The 21,485-nt window shown below is 43.7% G+C and overlaps 1 protein-coding gene across 5 annotated transcripts in view; it reads left to right on the top strand.

The window, feature by feature from the left end:
- The window catches only part of ECPAS (Ecm29 proteasome adaptor and scaffold), an 88,365-nt gene that overhangs the window by 65,773 nt on the left and 1,107 nt on the right, over window positions 1-21,485 (top strand). For all 5 annotated transcript variants that reach the window (XM_072959908.1, XM_072959906.1, XM_072959904.1 and 2 more), the window contains 20 exons: window positions 755-872; window positions 1,153-1,320; window positions 3,438-3,517; window positions 4,118-4,223; window positions 4,965-5,012; window positions 5,771-5,892; window positions 7,219-7,369; window positions 9,113-9,178; window positions 10,379-10,468; window positions 11,569-11,635; window positions 12,203-12,294; window positions 12,374-12,440; window positions 12,671-12,862; window positions 13,444-13,652; window positions 14,515-14,558; window positions 14,659-14,851; window positions 16,347-16,485; window positions 18,409-18,514; window positions 18,722-18,810; window positions 20,781-20,852. In XM_072959908.1, coding sequence (XP_072816009.1) covers window positions 755-872; window positions 1,153-1,320; window positions 3,438-3,517; window positions 4,118-4,223; window positions 4,965-5,012; window positions 5,771-5,892; window positions 7,219-7,369; window positions 9,113-9,178; window positions 10,379-10,468; window positions 11,569-11,635; window positions 12,203-12,294; window positions 12,374-12,440; window positions 12,671-12,862; window positions 13,444-13,652; window positions 14,515-14,558; window positions 14,659-14,851; window positions 16,347-16,485; window positions 18,409-18,514; window positions 18,722-18,810; window positions 20,781-20,852 — 2,219 coding nt within the window. The remainder of the gene's footprint in view (window positions 1-754; window positions 873-1,152; window positions 1,321-3,437; window positions 3,518-4,117; window positions 4,224-4,964; window positions 5,013-5,770; window positions 5,893-7,218; window positions 7,370-9,112; window positions 9,179-10,378; window positions 10,469-11,568; window positions 11,636-12,202; window positions 12,295-12,373; window positions 12,441-12,670; window positions 12,863-13,443; window positions 13,653-14,514; window positions 14,559-14,658; window positions 14,852-16,346; window positions 16,486-18,408; window positions 18,515-18,721; window positions 18,811-20,780; window positions 20,853-21,485) is intronic.

Below are 21,485 nucleotides of genomic sequence, written 5' to 3'. Positions count from 1 at the left end.
AGTTCCCAGCCAGTGGCTCCCACAGCACCTAGTTTTTCGTGGGGCAGCTCTGCTTGGTGCTTGGGAGTCCACCCACTTGGCATTTCAGGTTAATTACTAGAGCTTTGATTCCATGGTGGTTCTGTTGCTGCCTTTGCTCTGAAAGCCCTCCGGTGAGGCTGCAGCTGCCGGGGCCTTGCTGGGGCGTCCGCCCCGCCCGTCTCAGCGCGTCTCCGGCCTCTGTTCTCTCCGTCATGTTCTCTGAAGATCCCTGTTTTCACGTCGGAAGTTGTGTTTGTTCCACTTACTCTCCCTCTAGACTCCTTCTGGGTTTTAAAAAGTGCTCACTTTTCACAAAAATCCTGCAAATGATCAGGTGTTTGAGCGAATGTAGTTTGTTCAGTGGCGAGTTAACGGGACTCAGAGAAGGCGCAGGGAAGACAGGTGTCTTCAGACAGCTCGCGGGATCCCGAGAGAGAGGGGTGCACAGCGCCCTGACGGCCTGTCCCACTGCCCCCTAGGGGCCGAGGGCTCCACCCCCTGGGCCTCGCGGGGGCTTTGGGTCACTCAGCAGCCATGGCTGACACCTGAATCGGGAGGCTTTTTTTATTTTCCTCATCCTGGTCCTCCACCTCTGTGCTAAAGAGATCACTCAATACTGGAAACTTAGTGAAAACATAATTTTAAAATGTTCTAGTAATATTGCTGATGTAATTCTTATTAGTCTGGAGGTGGAGAAATATATTCCCGCATACTTTGTGTTTTTTGTTTCAAGCCAGGGCCTCTCTACCTACAAGGAGCTTTGTTCCCTGGCGAGTGATCTTAGTCAGCCAGACCTGGTGTATAAGTTTATGAATCTAGCCAACCACCATGCAATGTGGAACTCCAGGAAGGTGAGTTTCTGTCACTGGACAGTGTGTTTTCTTCTGCCCTCCAGGTCAGACCTGCTACACTGGCAGACAGTGATAGTGGACACGCAGTGTGTTTTGTAAACATGTGTGATTGGAGAGAGCCAGACGGGCTCATCACTGCCGTGATTGACTCGTAAAGCTGGACCCCCAAATAAACCAGGCTGTATTCGGGACAAGGCCGGGAGGGAGAATTTCGTGATGTTTAATGTGTTCATATTTTACTGCAGCAGGTGTATCTGAGCCACTGCGTCTTATTTTTCAGGGTGCTGCTTTTGGTTTTAATGTAATTGCTACGAGAGCTGGAGAACAGCTGGCTCGTTTCCTGCCCCAGCTGGTCCCTCGTCTTTATCGGTATCAGTTTGATCCCAACCTTGGCATTCGGCAGGCCATGACAAGCATTTGGAATGCGCTGGTCACTGACAAATCAACGGCAAGTGTCTGTGAGCCCTTGTCCAAGGTTACAGCCGGGATGTGGGCCTGTGCTCGCCTTCCTTTCTATGCTGTGTCCTTATTTGTTTAAACAAATAGGCTTTCTTTTATTCCTTGCTTTCTTCCTCCTTTTTAGGTGTCAGAGGTGCTCATGGCAACATTTATTGAGATTTCAGAAACGGAAACCATCTAATGTCCGTGGGGTGGATGGTTAAGGAAATGGCAGGAGACCCACACACGTGGAGCACCGTGTGTCCGCAGGCACTCCTGACGCACTGGAGAGCAGGGCGTGGCTCCTGCCTTCACGGAGTTCACTTAGTTGAGGAGGTAGAGAAGGAGACAGGCTGTGGCCATACCTGGTTTTCTCTCATCCGGCTGCTTCTCATAGTCTCCTCTGCTTGTAGAGGTTAGGATTTCTCAGGGCCTCCCTCTGAGCACCCATTACTCTCTCCGCTTTCTCTTCCCAGATGAGCTCATAGTTCCAGGGCTCGAAAATGTCTTCTCTACTGTGGTGGTTCTCGGCCTTGGGCTCCTGGCCCAGGCACGACTTGTGCGCCAGGTCTCCCTGGCTCGCACATCTCACTGCCTGCTTGGCGTTGTCCCTGGATGTTGTTTCAAGATACCGTAGATTTGACGTGTCCAGAACGGGCCTTCACAAAGCACCCCCCGCCTCAGGGTTCGTCTGTTTCCCCCAGCCAGGAAACTGGGTGTCATCCTTGATTATCAGCTGTCTTGCCCCCATCCTTAATTGAATCCAGTAGCAAATTCTGTTGATTCTGCTTCCAAAGTATTTATTGAATGTACTCTCTTTTTCCCTAATTCTTCCCTGAGGAACAGGTTGTCCTCTTTCTCTTCTCTTTGCCTTCCTTTATTTGATTACCAGCAGTAAAAGCGTTTTTTAAAATTCAAATTGGATTGCATTTTGGGTTAAAATCCTTCAGTGGCTTCCTAGGTCACTCTCAGCAAATCCCGTGACCCTTACCGTGTCCTCCCACCCCTGAGCACGGTGCAGACCTTCCTCTCTCTCTCGTCTGCCGCTGGGCTGTGTGTGTTCCTGGGCCTGTTGGTGGGCCCTGGACGGTTCCACTTGGGGGGTTTGGTGAGTTTCATGTGCTCTAGGCGAGTACGTGGTACCGCAGGATCAGTCGAGATCCAACAGGCCAGTGGCCTTATGGATCCGAGTTCAGGGCCCAGGCCTGGGCTCTCGAGATGTGAGCGTCATTTCTGTGTGAGCAGAAGGTGGGTCCCCAGATGTGGAAGAAGTCACTATGGAGAATGTTTAGAGATGTGGACATAGAAAGGCATCAGTTTCTTAAATCTTCAGGGGAGTTATTCACCTCCCTGTCTTGGTTTTCTTACACATAAGTGAAGATTACAAGACCTCTCCTACTTTGGAGAGTGAAAGTGGACAAGTCATAAGTTTTGAAGTTCTTTGGATCAGCTTTATAAAAAGTGAATCTCCTGTCGGTGTGTCATTATTACCAAGTTGTTAAGTGTGTTTCAGAACTAAACAGGCTTAAAATGTTAATTTCATCCTTTGTTCTGAACAAATACTCCTTTATGTGCCAGACATGGTGCAAGGTGCCAGGGATGCACAGACAAGTGAGGCACTGTCCCTGCCCTGCAGGTCTCAGTGTGATGGAGCAGAACAGTTACTGTGCCATCTGATACAGTGCCCTTAAGAGGGGGCCATGGGAACACAGAGGAGAGTGGGCCAGTCTTGTCTGCGAAGGCGATGCCTGGTTTGAGTCTTGGACAAGTAGGGCTTAGCCAGGCAAGCAGGAGATGGGAGAGGTAGAGGTGTGTGTGCCAAGGAATGGAGCGGAGACAGGACACGAGGCCTGGGGAGATGGGTGGGCCACAGAGGGCTTCGTATCCTTGCCGGGGTCACTGGACTTTATGCTCATGCACTGAGGAAAATAAGGGGATCAAGTTTGCATTGTAGGATGATCGTTTGGGCAGCTTTTAGCAACTAAGGTGGGGAGACAGTTGTGGGCTGAGAGGCCCAGAGAGACATGCAGGCTGTTACGTACAGAAACCCAGTTTGTGTGGCTGAGATGAGTAATTTGACTGCTGATGAATTTTGCATTCTCAGTTTTATTGTTTTGCTCTCATTAGGTGGATAAGTATTTGAAGGAAATTCTTCAAGATTTGGTTAAGAATCTTACCAGCAATATGTGGCGAGTTCGAGAATCCAGGTACCGTTTTTGGAAATATAAAACTAGTCAAATACAACTGAATTTTTTTCCCCTTCAGATGTCCAAGTTTTCTGCTTTGTGCAAAAGGAGTTAAGTTAAAGCCACTAAAAAGCATACTTCTGGTTGGGTTAGACAGTTAATGATATTTAAGCTCTAGTCGGTGGTTTTCCTATGTTGTGTTAGTCTTTGTAAGTATAAAATTAAAGATGTAGAAGATTGCTTGTTAAATTACATATTTATATACTCTCATAACTTTGAAGGGCAGCATTTATTTATACATATATAGTTTATGTTTATTCAGTGCCTCCTATGTGCTTGGCAGTGTGCTAGGCCCTGGAGGTACACTGGTGAGTAAAAAATGAAGTATCATCTCAAAGAGATTATGATGTAGTTGTGGGAAGCTGACATTTGATGACTGTAAGTGCTGTATGCCGGGGGTATATTTGAAGTACCAAAGAGAGAGTAGCATTGTTATCTTGGGGTGAGGGGTTTGGACTAGAAACATAGGCGAACCCGTATTCTTGTTTGATATGAGTGTTTCATAGTAAAATGTTGAGCTTTCTTGATCATATATTTGAAACCAAATTGTTTTATTTTCAGCTGCTTAGCTCTGAATGATTTATTGAGAGGAAGACCCCTAGATGATATCATTGATAAACTTCCAGAAATTTGGGAGACTCTGTTTAGAGTACAAGATGATATAAAGGTACTATATAAATAAATCTGCATTTATTCGTAGAATAGCTTAAACTGGAATTGTTAAAATATATATGTTACATATTTCAAAATTCAGTATCTGGACAATTTTTTAAAAGACCACAATTTTACTCCAGTCTTGATGTGTCTGTGAAGTGGCAAGGTTAGGAATGTTTAGATCTGAATTGAATAGACTTTTTTTTTTTTTTTAAAGGGTAGCTACTGCTTGCTTTTCTTTCAGTAGAGACCTTGTGATGCTGTTGATTAGAAATAATCCACTTAGAAATAACCTACTTTGGTCAGTTTGAAAAGTTGGATCAGTCATTTCCAAATGACATGACCAGTTTCCCTGAATTTTGCCTTGGCAATTTAAATTTTACATATTTTGATCTTACCGTTAAATTAGGCACTTTTAATTTTTTGCTTTATTCATCGGAGATTATTTTTTTTAAGTCTTTCAGAATCTTCACATAGATCTTCATACATTTGCTTTTTATGATACATTTAGTTTCTGAAGTGTTATACTTAATAGCTATCTTTTTGTAAGGTCAAAATAGGTTGTACCTAATTAAAGAAATGATAATATAGCATGATGGGCAGAAAACCTAATGAAACACCATTTTCTTTAAACCTGGTAATGAAAGTAACTTTTTTCACTAATTTGTATAGAATTGGAGGCCGTTAAGTACACACTTTGGGGTAGATGAGAAGGAAACTCTGACTTGTATGATGTTATGTTTCTTATTTCTAGGAATCTGTACGAAAAGCAGCAGAACTAGCTCTGAAAACTCTGAGCAAGGTGAAAATTCTTAACTTTATATTGGGGTGAAGTGGGGCAGGCTTCTATGTGACAATGATAATGACTTTGTCATATAAAGTGGCATTAGCTGCAGTGTAATTGGCTTCATGTTATGGCTCCCTGTTCTTAGCAATGAGTGGGAAACTACTTGCTATTCCATCAGAATACGGGTGTTTTTAGCCAAGTGTGTCTCTGGTTTCTTTAAATGGCGAGCCTTTCTGGGCCTTTATCTGAGCTATGACTTCCTCTTGACCCTGAAGAACGTATCACATTTCGATCAGGCAGCCTCCGTTCTCTTTGCTATTGCTGTGTTTACATGTTCATCTCCCTTTCGGATTCATGAGGTTGGCAAGCTTTTTGAAGCTAGTTTCCCACTTGAACGCGATTCTGTGGCGTGTCAGGTGTGGCTGATGTATTCTGGCTGCGTGAAGCTCTTGACAGTGACGATGATAATGCCATGCGCCTTCTTCAAAGTGCTTTCGTAAACACTGTCTCAGTCCATCTTCAGCTGTTTCCTTTTTCACAAATGAGAAGACAGAGCTTAGGGAGTGAAGTGCATCACCGGATTTTCTGTTCAGTTATCAGCAGGCGTAGGGCTCAACCCAGATCCCATCCTTCGTTTTCTCTCTGTGGTATCGTGGAAAGTAGGTTCGCCTACTCTGTCCTGTGGATGTGGGAGGTAGGGAGTGTTTTGTCAGATGACTGCTCCCTTGGGTGAGAGGTCAGTCTCACTGATCCCTGTGCTCTTTGTATGCGAGGTCTGTGTGAAAATGTGTGACCCTGCCAAAGGAGCCGCTGGCCAGAGAACCATCGCTGTCCTTCTGCCTTGCCTTCTGGACAAAGGAATGATGAGCCCTGTGACGGAAGTCCGAGCCCTCAGGTTTGAGTCAGCTGATGAAATGACTGTATTCATTCTCAGTAGAAACTGGGTTCCTTTGAATGTTAGATCCTTGAAAGTACGGAGAAACGAGTTGAGGCGACCCCATCGGGGTGACCCAAGAGCATTTGTGAGAAGTTGTGAGCCAGAACATTTTTGCAGACGCATTCTCACGGGAACCTTGCTCTCGTCCAGCGCCCTGCCCCTCTGCCTCACCCCTGAGTGAAGTGTGGTGTCTGCTTGTCACTGGCCTCTGCCCCCAGCAGAACGTCTCCCTGTTCTGTTATGCCACAGGCCCTTGGGCGCTTGCTGCTGGTTATACCACTTAGTGATATTTCATAAACCCACTAAGTCTAAAACAAACTGTTCACCGCCTGCAATGATGAGAGGAATGACAAAGTTAGGGTATCACCGTCTTGCGGGTCCTCAGTAAGGTAGTCCGGGTAGTGCTCATTCGTGGCTCCTGAACCCACTGGTGAAAGGCTGACAGGGAACGTTATAGTGGACGGTGCATGCCGAGCAAACTTGAACCTGCTGATCACTCCTAACAGCATAAAAAGAGATAAGCAGACATGTTCATCTTACTGTGATGGGAGATGACATGTACAGACCACCTAAAAGAGATTCTCACTTAAAAAAAAATGAACTGAACTTGATTTAGCCTGCAGATCTGTACAGAGGCACATGATAAGTGATACCATCAGAACACAATCATTGAGGACAAATAAATGATAAGGAAAAAGCAGGTGGGACGGCGCTGTTATAAACGATTCAAGAAATGCAGTAAATTGCAGTGTGTGGATGGACTCTGGATTCAATTCCAATAAACCAACTCTTAAAGACATTTGTGAAACAATCAGGGAAATTTGGCTATTAGATGATATGAAAAAAATTCTTAATTTTTTTTAGGTGTGAAGTGGTATTTTCATTACGATAAAGAGTCCTGTCCTGGGCTCTCAGTGGTACACGCAGAAGTTTGGTTAGGGAACGTGCTTTGGAATACTGAAAGGCAGGGGAAAAATTACATGTATGGTCTGTGTGTATGGTGGATGTGTGAGAGAGACAGACTTGGCCAAAGGTTGCTAATTGTTGAACTGGAGGATGTATCGAATTTTATTTATGATTTGCTCTACTTTTATATATGTGTGAAAATTTCTGGAGTAAAAAGTGAAAACCAGAGAACAACACAGAGCTAAGACCAGGTTCTGTAACGAAGTAAGTGTGCTCCTTAGTGCAATAAACTTAGTGCAGAATGTCCTTATGGTTAGGTTTGTAGGGCTTTCTCCTTTTGTTAAGAGGACTCAGGAGTTGTGTTTTGTGTGTCTGTAGCATCAACACCCTTGTGAAGATCAGCAAAAGTGCAGGAGCCATGTTGAAACCACATGCACCAAAACTCATCCCAGCTCTTCTAGAATCCTTAAGTGTATTGGAACCCCAGGTTCTCAATTATTTGAGCCTCCGAGCTACAGACCAAGAAAAGGTGAGTTGATGACACAGGCCTGTGGGGAACCCTCATGAAGGGAGAGCCCCATTCAGGTACTGGACAGTGTCCTTCCAGTGTCCATCGTCCGACCCCATGACACCAGTGGTACTTTGACCACTCTTGAAACAGCTCATCTCCTATAACCACATGCAGTGGGTTTTTTTTTGTTTAGGGAGAGGTGGGTAGGGAGAGGGCTCATACACTGTTACGTGAAGTGAATGAAAAATGACACTTCCATCCAAAACATACATTAAGTCATTTATTTAACACATTTTTTTGGATACATGTTCAGTTTTTAGGGGTTGGGTTTGCACCCCCAGTGTCCTTCCATGAACCACTTCTGTCCTACAAGCCAAGAGGATTTGTATGTAGACTTTGGTATAGTCCAGAATTATTCTGCTTTTTAGGTATACTGTAGTTCCCTCATCTCTGATCAGAGTTGCTTTTTTAAAAAGTACAGATGAAACACTTACTGTGAAAAATTAAAACAACACAGAAGAGTGTAAAGTAATCCCCTAGGAGTCCCCTCTCCCCTACCAGCACAGAATCATTCCTTGAGGAGTCCCCACTGTCAGCAGTTTCCTGTGTCTTTTTTCAAATTCTTTTGTATGTCGTCATAGGCTACAAAACCAAACAAACATTGATTTTTTAAAAACAGAATCAGACTATGAATGTTGTTCTACAACTTGATTTTTGTTTTTAACAATGTATCATGTGTGTGTATAGGTCGAATTCATTCTTCTCAGTGCATGCACAGTGTTCTGCAGTGAGGTGATTTTGAACTTTTGTGGGAGAGATTTTGTGGCATCAGAAGTTCGAAATACTCTGTTTTCTCCATATCTTTGCCAACACTGAATCACATCAGTCTGACAAGCAAGAACCTCATTATTCCCATGTACACTTTCCTCTTCCTAGTGTTGTCCGTTGTCTTTTCATATTGTGTTAGCTATTTATGTTTCTTCTGTGAATTGTATGTTTTTTTTCTGTGTCTATTTTTGTACTTGTTCATGTCTTCACACGTCTTTATTAGAACTGTCAAGCCCCTGTCTTATGATGGTGAAGGTTTCCTCTCAGTTCACTGTCTGACTTTTAACTTGCCTGAACTAGTCCATTCTAATCACTTCCTCTCTTTTCCCTTTGCCTCTACTATTGCTGTTTCTTCTCCATTCGTCATTCTTCCCTCTTTCAGCAGTGGTCTCGCCCCTTCCAAGGTCCCCACCTACTAGGTGGTTGAGAACTGGGAAACATAAATTCTAGTCCAAACTTTGCAGCCCTGGGCAAGCCACTTCTGTCTGCCTCACTTTTCTCATTTATTATGTCTGAGTGGTGTCAGCCTCTCCTTCACGACATGAAGGCAATGCATGTATGAAAATTTTTATTTCTGAGACACAATTTTTAATTGCGTCTTAGAAGGTTATTTAGTCTGTGTCTTTATTTGGTGGAGAAGCTGACGCCACAGAGTCTGGATGGCTTGCTCAGCGTTACACTCGGTTACTTTCTAAGCGCCGTTCATTTCAAACCCTTGTCTGAATTTCTCACCTGTGGTGAGATGCTGCCTCTGCAGGTAAACGGTTGAGTGCAGGACAACCGAAATTATTTAGACTTGTGTTTGAATTTGTTATATCTGTATATATTTTTTTTAAGAATATTCTTTGGTTTGGCAGTAAAGCCCAGATGGGAGTGTGTGGAGGTTCTTGTCGCTTGATTGATTTGCTGAGTGACTTGAATTTGTGTTCTCAGGCCGCGATGGATAGTGCTCGACTCAGCGCTGCCAAATCCTCTCCCATGATGGAAACAATCAACATGGTCAGTGCCTAATGCAGTGAGAGTGTTTAAGTTTGTTTGCACTACCTTCGAGTGTAATTGTTCAAAGTCTTCAGGTTACAGTCAATGAAACAGAGATTTAAGGGACGAGTTAAGCAGGTGTTGTGACTCCAGTTTTTTCTTAGTAGAGTTCGTTTTTCTCCTTCTGTATTACTAAATGGAACATACACTTTCCCAAGTACCAGAATCCATTAGTCCAGATTTGTGTTACACAGGAAAACAATATATTAAAAGATCTCCCTATAAATCTCTATCTGTGTATCTTTCGGCCTGCCTGTTTGGAAAGGCTCAGCTGTTTGTCTCTGCCTGAGCATGGTCTTGGGAAGGCGTCAGCTGGAGGTGTTCAATGACGTAGGAGCATAAAAGGTAGAGAAAGAAGTGAGCAGTATCGATAGATTGTTTGGTTAAAGGAAGAGGGTTTGCAGAAAGAAAAGAGCCGCTTGGCACCGAGATTCTAAGTTCTAACGGACGAGGGGCTGAAGTCTTGACAGCCCACGCTGCTGTGCGTGCCCTGGGGAGGTCACTGAGAGCTCGGGCGCTGCTGGAAATTGTTTTGCTAGGCAGGTCACAAGGCTGGACAAGAGAAGAAGGAATTCTTTTAGTGCTTACTGGGGGACTGTTACCAAAATTTGGTCTAAGGATGTTATGTCTTAGTTGGGTTTATGGAGGGAAAAGAAAGCTTAAAGAAACAGGAATAGTTAGCAGACTCCTTATAGATGAGCTCATTGGTAATAGACTATGTGTCATTACGTTTTCAAAAACAGAGTACGGCCAATTCAGCTAGGAAGCCAGCTGTGACAGGAAGGTTAGACAGGGTGGGCCGCTGGGGCAGGCCGGTTTTCGTCTAGGTCTCTTGCACTATGCATGGGTCGACAGAGAGGAAACAGGCCCAGAGAGATCCTTTCTTCTTGGGGAATCATTATTTATTTTCTCCTTTGTAAGTCAGTGCTTTTTATTATGTTTGTTTTGTTTTCAATGTTGAACCACTGATGAATGGTTTTCCTATTTCGTAGTACAGTGGTGGTTTTAATATTGAAGTCAGAGCAAAATCAGACCAGCAGTTTTTCAACTTCATGTCAGAACCGGTTGGTGCATAGTTGAAATGGCCAGTTTTTAACTGAAGATGTGGTACTGACTGAATTATTTGCTGAGGTTAACTTGATACTTATTCTCTTCCCAAAGTGCCTGCAATATCTGGATGTGTCGGTGCTGGGTGAGCTAGTTCCTAGATTATGTGAACTGATCAGAAGTGGTGTAGGTCTTGGAACTAAGGTAAGCAAGTGTATTTTTCACAAGAGGAATTTGCATCCTCATTGGTTTGGGCTGTGAAAATATAACAGCCATCATGTATGGACTTCATTTTTTTCTTAAAACCTAATATTACTTTACATTAACCATTTTGTTTCTGTGGTTGCATTAATAACTTAAAACATGTAATAACTTAAAACATTCATTCAGAATATAAAACATGTGACCTATTCAGTAAATATTGTCCTACTTTTTTAAGTGGAATCATTTCTGTTCCCTGGTTGGCATGGACTTGCCCTTTGGGTCCTTGTTCGTAATCAGTTTTTAATGGAAAAGCTCACCCAGTTATCACGGCCTGGTTGTTTTAGGTGGCGACTGGCATTTTCCACAGAGGAATCAGCAAGTGTTTGGATGGAAAATGTCTTCCTCTCCAAGATCTTTCAAGGATCTGATCCTACCCCCCACACTTTGAAAACAAAAAACTCACATTTTTTTTCTCCTGACAAAATTTAACACTTGCTTATATTTAAAAATTTTAGCATTTATAGGTCAGGAGAACGTTAAAAATTGTTGGTTTACCACCCAGCGGTCATTGCTGTTAATATTTCAAAATGTTTCCTCCCGGTCTCTTCCTGTGCATGCATTTCCTACAGCGTCCTCTCTAATGGCCACACAATACTCTGTGACATCATTTATTTTAACCCATCAAGGAACATCTGATTTGCTTTCACCTTTTTTGATCCTAAACAAAGCAAGCACTGTGTTGAATGTCTTTGGACACATCTGATGCCACTTCCTTTGGTGAAATTTCTAGAACTGGAGATGTTAGAACGCGGGTGGACAAGCTGACACGTTGCCCTCCCGAAAGCTCATACCGGTTTCTTCCTGACCTGCGGTGTATGAGAGCAGGGTGCACGTGCAGTAGGACCTCCTGCTGGAGGTCTGGAAGAAGATCCTTGTGTTAGTAATTTGAGAGTTGTACCCTTTCTCAGTTGAATCGTGGAGGGGCTGTTAGGCTTTGTGTATTTCTTGTCTTTAAATCTTTGACTCCTAAAACAGAGGGTGTGATAGACATTGAACATTGTGACCAGCAAATTCTGACCCTTGCCTTTGTAACCCTGCAGGGAGGCTGTGCCAGTGTCATTGTGTCACTCACTACTCAGTGTCCCCAGGACCTGACACCTTACTCAGGTGAGTTTGTCAAAGCCACACGGGGTGAAAATTCTGTGTGGCCATGTCCTGTGTGACAAGGCTTTAAAAGGAAAAATAATGATCGCTCAGACATGCTTGTGGTACTGTGTACTTTTTCCTCCCTCAAACTCCCCCACCTCTGCCTTTCTCTCTGTTTGTAGGAGGTACAGATGATTAAGTTTAGCAAGTGTTTACTGTTTTATAAGTGCTTGCTCCTTGTGGTACAAGGAGGTGGAAGTATGTGCTCTCCCGTAGGATTTGTTTATTATCATTTAGAGCTGATTTTACATTAGTATTTTTCTCTTCTTAGATTGACTTCTGCATGGGGTTGATGAACTTTATGTATCTAGCTCTCATTTTTGCAACTTTCCCCGCAGTATTCTAGACACAGATTAATTTTTAATTTTACATCAGGCAAATGGATAGGACAGATGTAATGCATGAGGGTTCTAGACTACCATGGAATAAGCCTGGTGTTAATTACAGGCTTCAGTTTGTTTTGGTCCGGGGAACAGAGCAGGGCATTTGGTCAACCACTATCAGATTTTTCTCCTTTGTTTCTGCTAGGTAAACTTATGAGTGCTTTGCTTAGTGGCCTGACGGATCGGAACAGTGTAATTCAGAAATCCTGTGCGTTTGCCATGGGCCACTTGGTTCGGGTGAGACGAATTTCTTATTTAGTTTAGTGACTGCACGCTGATAGTTACAGAGAAGTGACCAGGGTTGTTTCTCTTTCAGACCTCGCGGGATAGCAGCACTGAGAAACTCCTGCAGAAGCTCAATGGCTGGTATATGGAGAAGGAAGGTACCTTTCTTTTCCTACTTTATATTATTAATTTAGATGTAAACAATCTAGTAAAACAATGTAGGTCAAGCCTTACCCTTTCTGATTTTATGTGCTTTTCTGGGAACATTTCTGTTTGATTTTCCTGGTGGTTTTGCTGTGGTGCAAGTTTCACGAGTCTATTTAGATCAGTTGCGCTTGAAAACCAGTAAGTATGATGAAGATAACGGCTTTTTTCTGCTTCTCTTTAGAACCCATCTACAAGACCTCCTGTGCTCTGACTGTTCACGCCATCGGACGATACAGCCCCGACGTGCTGAAGAACCACGCCAAAGAAGTTCTGCCCTTGGTGTTTCTAGGCATGCATGAAATTGCTGACGAGGAGAAGGCAGAAAAAGAAGAATGTAACTTATGGACTGAAGTGTGGCAGGAAAATGTGCCTGGTTAGTGAACAGTGCTATGAATTAAACCTGTTTCTTAGGAACCACACTTGGAATTTTTACTCTTTTTTTTTTTTTTTAATTCATAAACTTCTATAGTTACTTTCCCAGGACCTAGCAGCTTGTGTCTCGTTGGGCTCTAAGCCTGTCCGACTTGCTGAATTCTCCAACTGGCACACAGAGCTCTTTCCTTTCCTCCTGCCTCAGTGAGAGAATGGAAATTCCCCGAGCAAAGAAGAGCTTTCCTTATTTTAGTTGAGAGTGAATAGTGATTTTTTTCCTAAATTCCCTTACAGTATTATTTCAGAGTTGGGCTTCCCAACTCTGCGTTTCACCTTGACACATACGAATGGATGACAGCCCTCCAGCAGACACACCCAAGTTCATAAAGTCCTGCTGCTGTAAAGACACCTCACAGCACCAGCCACTTTCTCCCTCTTTCAGACAGTGGTGTGATGTGACCATCGAGAGTTACCGTTTTAAAACGGATGGTCACTGACTTTTATTCCAGACTTAGAAAAGAAAGATCAGTTCATTGTTTCGGTCGCTTAGAAGTTGCTTTAATTTTGCTTTTCATAACCTAGGTTCCTTTGGTGGCATTCGGTTGTACCTGCAGGAGTTGATTACCATTACCCAGAAGGCTTTACAGTCTCCGTCCTGGAAGATGAAAGCGCAGGGTGCCGTTGCCATGGCATCCATCGCAAAACAGACCAGCTCCCTGGTGCCTCCGTATCTGGGGATGATGCTGACTGCACTACTGCAAGGCCTAGCTGGAAGAACGTGGGCAGGAAAGGTAAGGGAACCATTCATGCCCAGTTAAATTTGAGGTATCCTTAAAGGATTATGACTTGGTCTTACATTTTCATTTCCCTAAAAATTAGAATGTCATTTTGTGGGATGTCAGATGGACTGTTTTTGTGATTGCTTTGTGCCTAGACTTCATAGGCAGTGGGAAGCTTTGGTAAACTTTGCCTGATTAAATGTGGTATTTCATCAGAGTATAACCCACACGCACTTGAATACTGCAGAGTAATGCTGAAGGTCAATTTTCATTTATCATGTTCAGCTTTCCAGGAGAAGTCTTAAACCAAGTGGTCACCACTTTGTACCCGTTGACCTCATGAGCAGATCAGGACTGGGCTTGCGTGAATTGAGTAGCAGGACAAGCTGTGTCTAAACCCCGAGCCTGAGGATGCCCATCTCTGGGACCTCTGAATGAGTAACAGTCATTTTTATACTAGCGCAACAGTCGGTTACTCACAGTGACCACTCAGTGGGGAATACGAGATTGTGGCATCATAGACAAACGACCCGATGTTGTAGAAGTCGGTAGTGGCCAGTGCAGGCTGTAGACGAAGTGCTGGACTGGGAGTCAGACACAGGCCTCGTTCCACGGTTGACACTTCCACCCCGTGACCTCGGCGAGTCGGTTCTCTAGGCTTTAGGAAATGGAGAGGAAGACAGTTATCCTGCTTCCATGGTTTGGAGTAAAACTCTGTGGATGTGCTTGTTAAACAGCAAAGTGTGTTCAAGATGTGGTGACTCTGGTTAATTTGTGTTGTCATAATTATTAAATATGTCTAAGGTAATTGTAGTCCGGAATGTAAATGACTCATGCGTGCCTAATAGTACCCCCTCGTCTCTTCACCCTGCAGGAAGAGCTGTTGAAAGCCATTGCCTGTGTGGTGACAGCTTGCAGGTAAACGTTCTTTCAGTGAAGATGCCATTTCTTAAACTGGGCCTGGAAGCCGCGCGCGGCCTTTATTAACTGTTCTGGTGCTTTTGTGTGGATCCTGTAGTGCAGAGCTGGAAAAGCCTGTGCCCAACCAGCCCAGCACAAACGAGATTCTCCAAGCTGTTCTGAAGGAGTGCTGCAAAGAGAATCCCAAGTACAAGATCGTAGCGATCAGCTGCGCGGCGGATGTCTTACAGGCCACCAAAGAAGACAGGTTCCAGGAGTTTGCTGACATTGTCATACCTCTCATCAAGAAGGTAATGACCGCCGCATCCTTCCAGGTCTGGCTCATACCTTAAGATTCACGTAGCTGCAAATAGCAGAAAATCCCAAAGTATCACGGCCTCAAACAAGACGGACTTTTGTCTCTCACATAATAGCCCAGGCTTGTTGCAGCTCCCGGCTCTGCCATCCCTAGAGTGTGGCCGTTGTCCTCCTGGTCCACGGGGTATCTTCCCCCAGGCAGGTGAAGGCAGAGGAGAGGAGAAGGGACGAAGGGTCAGAGTAGGCCTGTCAGTTCTCTCTTGTGGAGAGTTCCTGGGAACTGCTGCAGGGCGCTTTTCACTTTTACCCCTTAGCCAGTGCTTGGCCAGTGCTTAGCCAGATGGCCGCGCCTGGTTGCAGGGGAAGCTGAGAAAGCTGGTCTTCGTTCTGGGTATCCGCCTCCCCTCTGCGTGAGAAGGGTGGACTTTTTTTTTTTTTAAAAAACAAAGCAGAAAGATGAGTTTATTTCAAGCGTTTCAACCCGCAAGCCGGGAAACTGTACGTACAGGAGCGGTGAGTTCCCAAGGGTGAGGTTGGAGTGGACGAACAGGCTGTCGTGGCTGTAATAAGCTTGCCTTGCACGCATGGGCACCAGCCCCCTGGTCATCCTCGAGTGAAGACAGGGAGCTCGGTGTGTCACTGTTGTCTGCCTCTGCCGCAAACTGGGGGACTTGGATCAGAAAAAGACTTTGGTTTCATATAGAAAATGAAGCAGTTGTCTTTAAGGGTTGGGGACTGGTTCAAAGAAAGAAGGGTGTGGTTTACATATTTATTTTTAGTTCTTGGTGAAACACAAAATATTTTAAATCGCATTCTTACTCTATTTGTTGTGTTGCTGCTAATTTGAAGTTGTTTTCTTTTAGTAAAAAAGCTGTTTATATATTTCTTATATACGTAATGATAGTGTATAAATTTGGGAGACCTGTATTTTAAATGGATTATGTCACCAGCAAGCAGGACAAGTCACTTCTCAACCTCTTTCCATGTCTTATTAAGAAGGAGTTTGGAGGTGGAGGGTACAGCTCAGTGGCAGAGTGCCTGCTTAGCATGCACAGGGTCTTAGGTTCAATCCCCAGTACCTCCACTAAAATAAACAGATAGATCTAATTACCCACCCGCCAAAAAAACAAACAAACAAAACCCAGACAGGGAGTTTGGATTTAGATCATCACCGAGTTCTTCCTTCTTTAATTCTATGATTCTGTTCTACTGCAAGTCTTTTTATGTTGTGCTCAAAATACTCTATATGTGGTATTTTTTTCACCTTTGCTTTCAGGTTCCTTTAGAGGATTTCCCAAACTTACTGGAGAGATGTAGTATTCCTGTCACAAATTCTTTTAACAAGTAGGAGAACTCCTGGTAGAGAATTCAGCATTCACTTCCTGGTTAACATCTCCTGCTCTGGTCCCCTGATTGTTTTAATAATATACCTATAACTTAGAAAAAAAAAGATTAAAATTTGCTTTCCTTTTCCTTGACACGTCCTAGAACTCACCCGAAAGCACTGGAGTCCGGACAAACAAAAACGAAGACGAGAATGAGAAGGAAAAGGAGCTCCAGCTGGAGTCTGTGCTGGGCGCCTTCGAGAGCCTGGGCAAAGCCTGGCCCCGGAGCGCGGAGACCCAGCGTAAGCAGCGGGCCCTGCGCGGAGAAGCGCTGTAACCAGGGGTCCCTGTGAGAGCCAGGGTGTCCGTGTGACGAGTTATAGGCACCTATGATGGATGCACAGTGAGAGTTCCCCAGGGTAAACTGTGCTCCTGCGCTGGCGGGTCACCTCGTTGTCTGTGGTGGCAGTTGGCCAGGGCTGCCGTGACAGAGCACGCAGACTGGGGGGCTTCCACGACAGAAATGTATGTTCTCTCGGTTCTGGAGACTCAGAGTCCGAGATCAAGGTATCAGCAGGGTTGGTTTCTTCTGAGACTTGTCTCCTTGGCCTGTAAACGGCCGTCTGTGTCTCTGTGTCCTCATATGTTCTTGCGAGGACACCAGTCACGTTGGACGAGGGCCCACCCTAATGATCTCTCTAAAAACCCTGTCTCCCAGCACAGTCACATTCAGAGGCGCTCGGACTTTAATGTGTGAATCTGTGGGACACGGTTCAGCCCCGAACAATCATGATGCATTTTAGATAGTTTGACTGTAAGTGTGATACTGCATCCTGAGGGGTCCACAGAACTGAGTAGTGGGGTCTCTTCATCTCAAAATTAATGGCCTAGTCACCAAATCTTCAAGAAGCAAATGAAATCTCTGTTTCACTGGGAAAAATCATAACTTTTGGAGAGATTTTCAGAATTGAATGTGTCTTTCCAAAGAATTAAGTAAATAAATAGTAAACCTTTACCAGCAGGCGAGGCTATAGTTAGCAGGAGTCCCGTGATAGAGCCTTAAACTTGAGACAGTGCTGCTTTTAAGTCTGCCTCCTGTTGGTTCCTGCAGTGCGTCCTCCCGAGCAGCTTAACATTCTTGAATGTTATGAAAAATATCGTGGGCTGTCTGTGATTGGATGTATCTAAAGTCAGACTTAAGATTGCTTCTGAGCCTTGCCTTTTTTTGTGTGAACTTCAAAAAGTATATTTGCTCTGTCGGGGAAGGGTTTTCCAACAGATCCAGATTCGTCAGTGGTCTTACTTCTTGGTGTTGTTTTATGAACTGCAGTGGAAGCCTACTTACTTGACTTTATTAGGACTACTACTTTTTGCCTGATAGGTAGAAAAAGTTCAAGTAGGGAATTCTGTAAAAAGATGACACATATACGAAGCAGTTTTAGTCTAAGGAACAGAAATACACGCGTTTGCCGGTTGTCAAGGGGGCGGGCCCAGGCCTCTGAGAATTTGTTCCACATTGGCCTCTCGTATACATCTCACTCATCGTGTATCATCTCCAGCTCCTGGTTTTGTTTCTTTTTAGTGGAGAAAGAAATTACGGTCTCTTTATGAAGCAGTTCAAGTGTAGAATTCTAGACTTTTACCCCCATCCATCTTTACGTTTGTGAACTGGACTAAACTCTACAGCATTTAAAAAAATAATTGCTTTGTTGAGTTTTATACTCCTGTTTCATCAGTTAGCATAATTTTAAGTATATAATTATAATAACAAGTGCAGTTAGCACAACCGGTTTGGGAGAAAGCACTGCTGACTCATGCCAAGCCTACAACGTGCAGAGGCTTGTGGGTTCCAGAGAGGAGGCCCGGCCTCCAGGGTCTGCTTTCTTTGGCCGTCATTCAGGGTTTTTACAGGGAAAAGGGAGTGTGGTTAAGATTCTGTGTCAGTTCCTTAGAGAGGGCTTTTGCCTTGAAAATGAACATTTGTGGAGTTACATAGGTTGGGGGGGTGTTTCTGATCAGAGAAACTTGTGGGAATTGGGTATAAAGTCACGCTAAAGTGTTTTTGAGATCTCGTGGCAGTAACTAAAGGCATTTGTTGTTTTATTTTTCCCTCTCTCCCTCTCTGTCCCTGTCCGTCTGACCCTCTCTGTCCCTGCCTCTCCCTGTGTCTCTGTCTTCCCCTCACTCGCTCTGTCCTGCGCTGCCCCCTTCTTTCTCTCTTCCAGGTTGTTATCGTCAGGAACTGTGCAAACTGATGTGTGAACGGCTAAAACTCAGCACGTGGAAAGTGCAACTAGGGGTCCTGCAGTCAATGAATGCCTTTTTTCAGGGGTAATTTGCGTCATAGTTCAGTCATTTATTTCCCCTTCCCCTGTCCTTAGCACTTTATATATAATCAGTGGAATTATTTTAAATTTTAAAACTAAAAGCTAAAGTGACATCATAAAGTAATATATACAGCCAAGTTGTTTGTGCCGGAAAGGTTTTGGAATGTTTCTTAATAACTAGCGTTTGTGTCTTGCTTTCTGATTTGTACAGATTAATGCTTTTAGAAGAAGAACATGCAGACCCTGAGGCTTTGGCTGAAATTCTCCTTGAAACTTGTAAATCAATCACATATTCTTTAGGTGAGTGCTGAGCTGACATTGGTAAGGAGTTTTAATTTTAAAGCTCAAGGAGTTAAGCTTCAAGTATTCCCTGCCTTGTGCTAGGAACTGAATTTATGGACCAACTACTGACCCTTCGTATTTAATGTACTCGATACGTGTCCCCAGACTGGAACGTATTAATCTGGAACAGTTAATTTAGGATTTTAACACCTAGATCAGAAAAACCTTTGTGATAAGTATTTTTTTTTAATTTGTATTTGGAAATCATTTCAAACTTATAATAATAGTACATATAATACTTATGTATGCTTTACCCAAAGTCACCTGTTAGCATTTTGCCCATTTACTTTATTATTTGCACTTCATATACATACTTCTTCCTGAAGCATTTGGAAGTGTACTGTTTACGACAGGCCCCTTTCCTCCTGAAGTCGTCAGTGTGCCTCCTTCCGCGTGACCATGGTACAGTCACCAACCTCAGATAGTGCCACACCGAGGCAGTATGTGTAACCGTTCCTATTCTGGGTTTCCAGTTGACTCGGGAATGTTCTTTATATCATTTTTCCCTCCCCTCCACCCTCCATCAAGGAATCTAGTCCAGAGTCACTCAGTGAATTCAGGTGTCATATGTCTGGTCTCCGTTTCCTCAGCCTTTCTCTGTCTTACATGACACTGACAATGCTGAAGACAAGCCCTGCCCTCTTCCCCGCCGCCCCCCAAACTAGAATGTTTCTCATTTGGTGTTTGCCTGGTGTTTCCTCGTGATTAGATCCAGGTGACGAGTTCCCAGCTGGGGGGCCCCGTTAGTGATGCTGTGGCCCCTCACATCGGGAGGCACACAGTGTCCACCTGCCCTCACTGGCGATGCTAATTCTGATTACCGGGTCACGGTACTCCTCAGCTTTCTCTGCCGTATAGTTGCTGTTTTTCCCCCTTCTGTCTGCTAAGCAGCCTGTGGGAACACACTTTAAGACCGTTCAGATAACCTCTCCTCTTGAGAACGGTGTCTGCTAAGCAGTCTGGGAGAAGGCGGATAGACTGCTCCTCAGATGGTCTTCTCTAGACTTAGCACTGATGGGTTTCCCTGAACGACTTTTACTAAGACGGTTTTCCAGCTCTGGCACGCCTTCCACGTTTCCCATTTACAGATGGCATCCTCTCATCAGCAAGGACCCCCCCCAACTCTATTTATCTGTCATCCATAGTGATTCACGGATTCCTTTATTTCCCCATCGGTTTATCATTATTTTCCTTAATTAATTTATTGCTCGTATTGTCACAGATTGAGGCACTGGGAGCCCCTTCAGGCTGACTCCTGTGTCCTGGTGCCAGCTCACCATCATTCTTTTAAGCACTTGTGTACTTTGTGGCATAATAGGTTGTTACAAGCTCATCTTGTGCTTTCTTTGTCTCGGGTTTGGTTGTGTGTTAATTTTTTTGGTAGACAGTTACACTGTGAACTCGGTGCTATGTCTAAAGTAGACACCAAAGAAGCATATTTCAGCTGCAGTTCTTGGAGGTGACAGCGTGCTTTTTGGATAAAGGAGCTGGCAGCTAAGAAACTAGTCTTTGCAGGGTCTCAGCCAGGTGTCCCTTAGTTGGCCTCACCTCTCGGTTGTGTAATGTTCTTTGATAAAATGAAGAGCTCATGCAAACGTAAAGACCTTTCTCAGGTATCCTTGAAGACGACTATGTGTTTGTGATAGTGTCTCTTGATTTCCAACTTCTAAATATTGCCATTTGTTGTAGAGATTGGTATCGTTGGCTGACAGGTTTTGTGTGTTTTAAAGTAAGGAACATGGACATGTAACACATTTCAAGTGTTTGATGGCAACTCGCTAGGGGAAGCTTACTTAAGAACAGACGTATCTTTCCCTGAATTTATAATTTACAAACGTCTTTCTTTTGGGAACACTAACTTAATCCTGGAAGTTCTATTTGTAAGGCATATAAAACAAATAATGTGAATTATATGATTTTCTTCTTAGAAAATAAGACCTACTCATCTGTGAGAACAGAAGCTTTATCTGTGATAGAATTGCTGCTTAAAAAACTTGAAGGTGAGTTCTCGATAGTTCTGATTGGAGGACCAGAAGGCCCGGATACTTGATGGCCTATGTTTTAGGAATTTTTTAATTTTCTGTTTTTGTCTTTTAAGCATATACTCTAAAGTACAAATTCACACACTTGTACTTGGAAGTGGAAACATGCATAGCTAAAACCTTCCAGTTTTATTAAGTGTTAAATTTTACTCTTTTATTTCATACACTTTCAATGCATTGTTAAGCTGTATTTATGTCAAAATAATAAAGTTTTGGTTTCCACCGTGTGTCTTGAGTTAATCTTGGTTGATCACAGCACGCGGTTGACAGTGGCATTTGTAGAGCTTACGGTACACATGTAAATAAAGAGCATGATGCACTGAAAAGTGGAGCTGGGAAAACATTTAACAGTTATCTACCCGAGTCTTCAAATTTGATAGCAATTTTCTTAATCCTTTTTTTCTATTTCCTTTTTTTTTTTAACCTTATTAAGAAACAGATTTCATCCAATGGTCTGTTGTATCAATGGTAAAAGAAGACAGCATTTTCTCTAGTGATGAATCTGTCAAGGATTTCAAAAGGCAGCTTCTTTTCTTTTTTCTTTTCCCTCCTTTTTACTGTTTTATCCCCCAGGTTAAGAGCAGGGAAGAC

Source organism: Vicugna pacos, chromosome 4 (assembly GCF_048564905.1).
Source record: "Vicugna pacos chromosome 4, VicPac4, whole genome shotgun sequence".
NCBI lineage: Eukaryota > Metazoa > Chordata > Mammalia > Artiodactyla > Camelidae > Vicugna > Vicugna pacos.
Note: the sequence above shows the minus strand (reverse complement) of the source record. Positions and strands in the feature narration are given on the sequence as shown.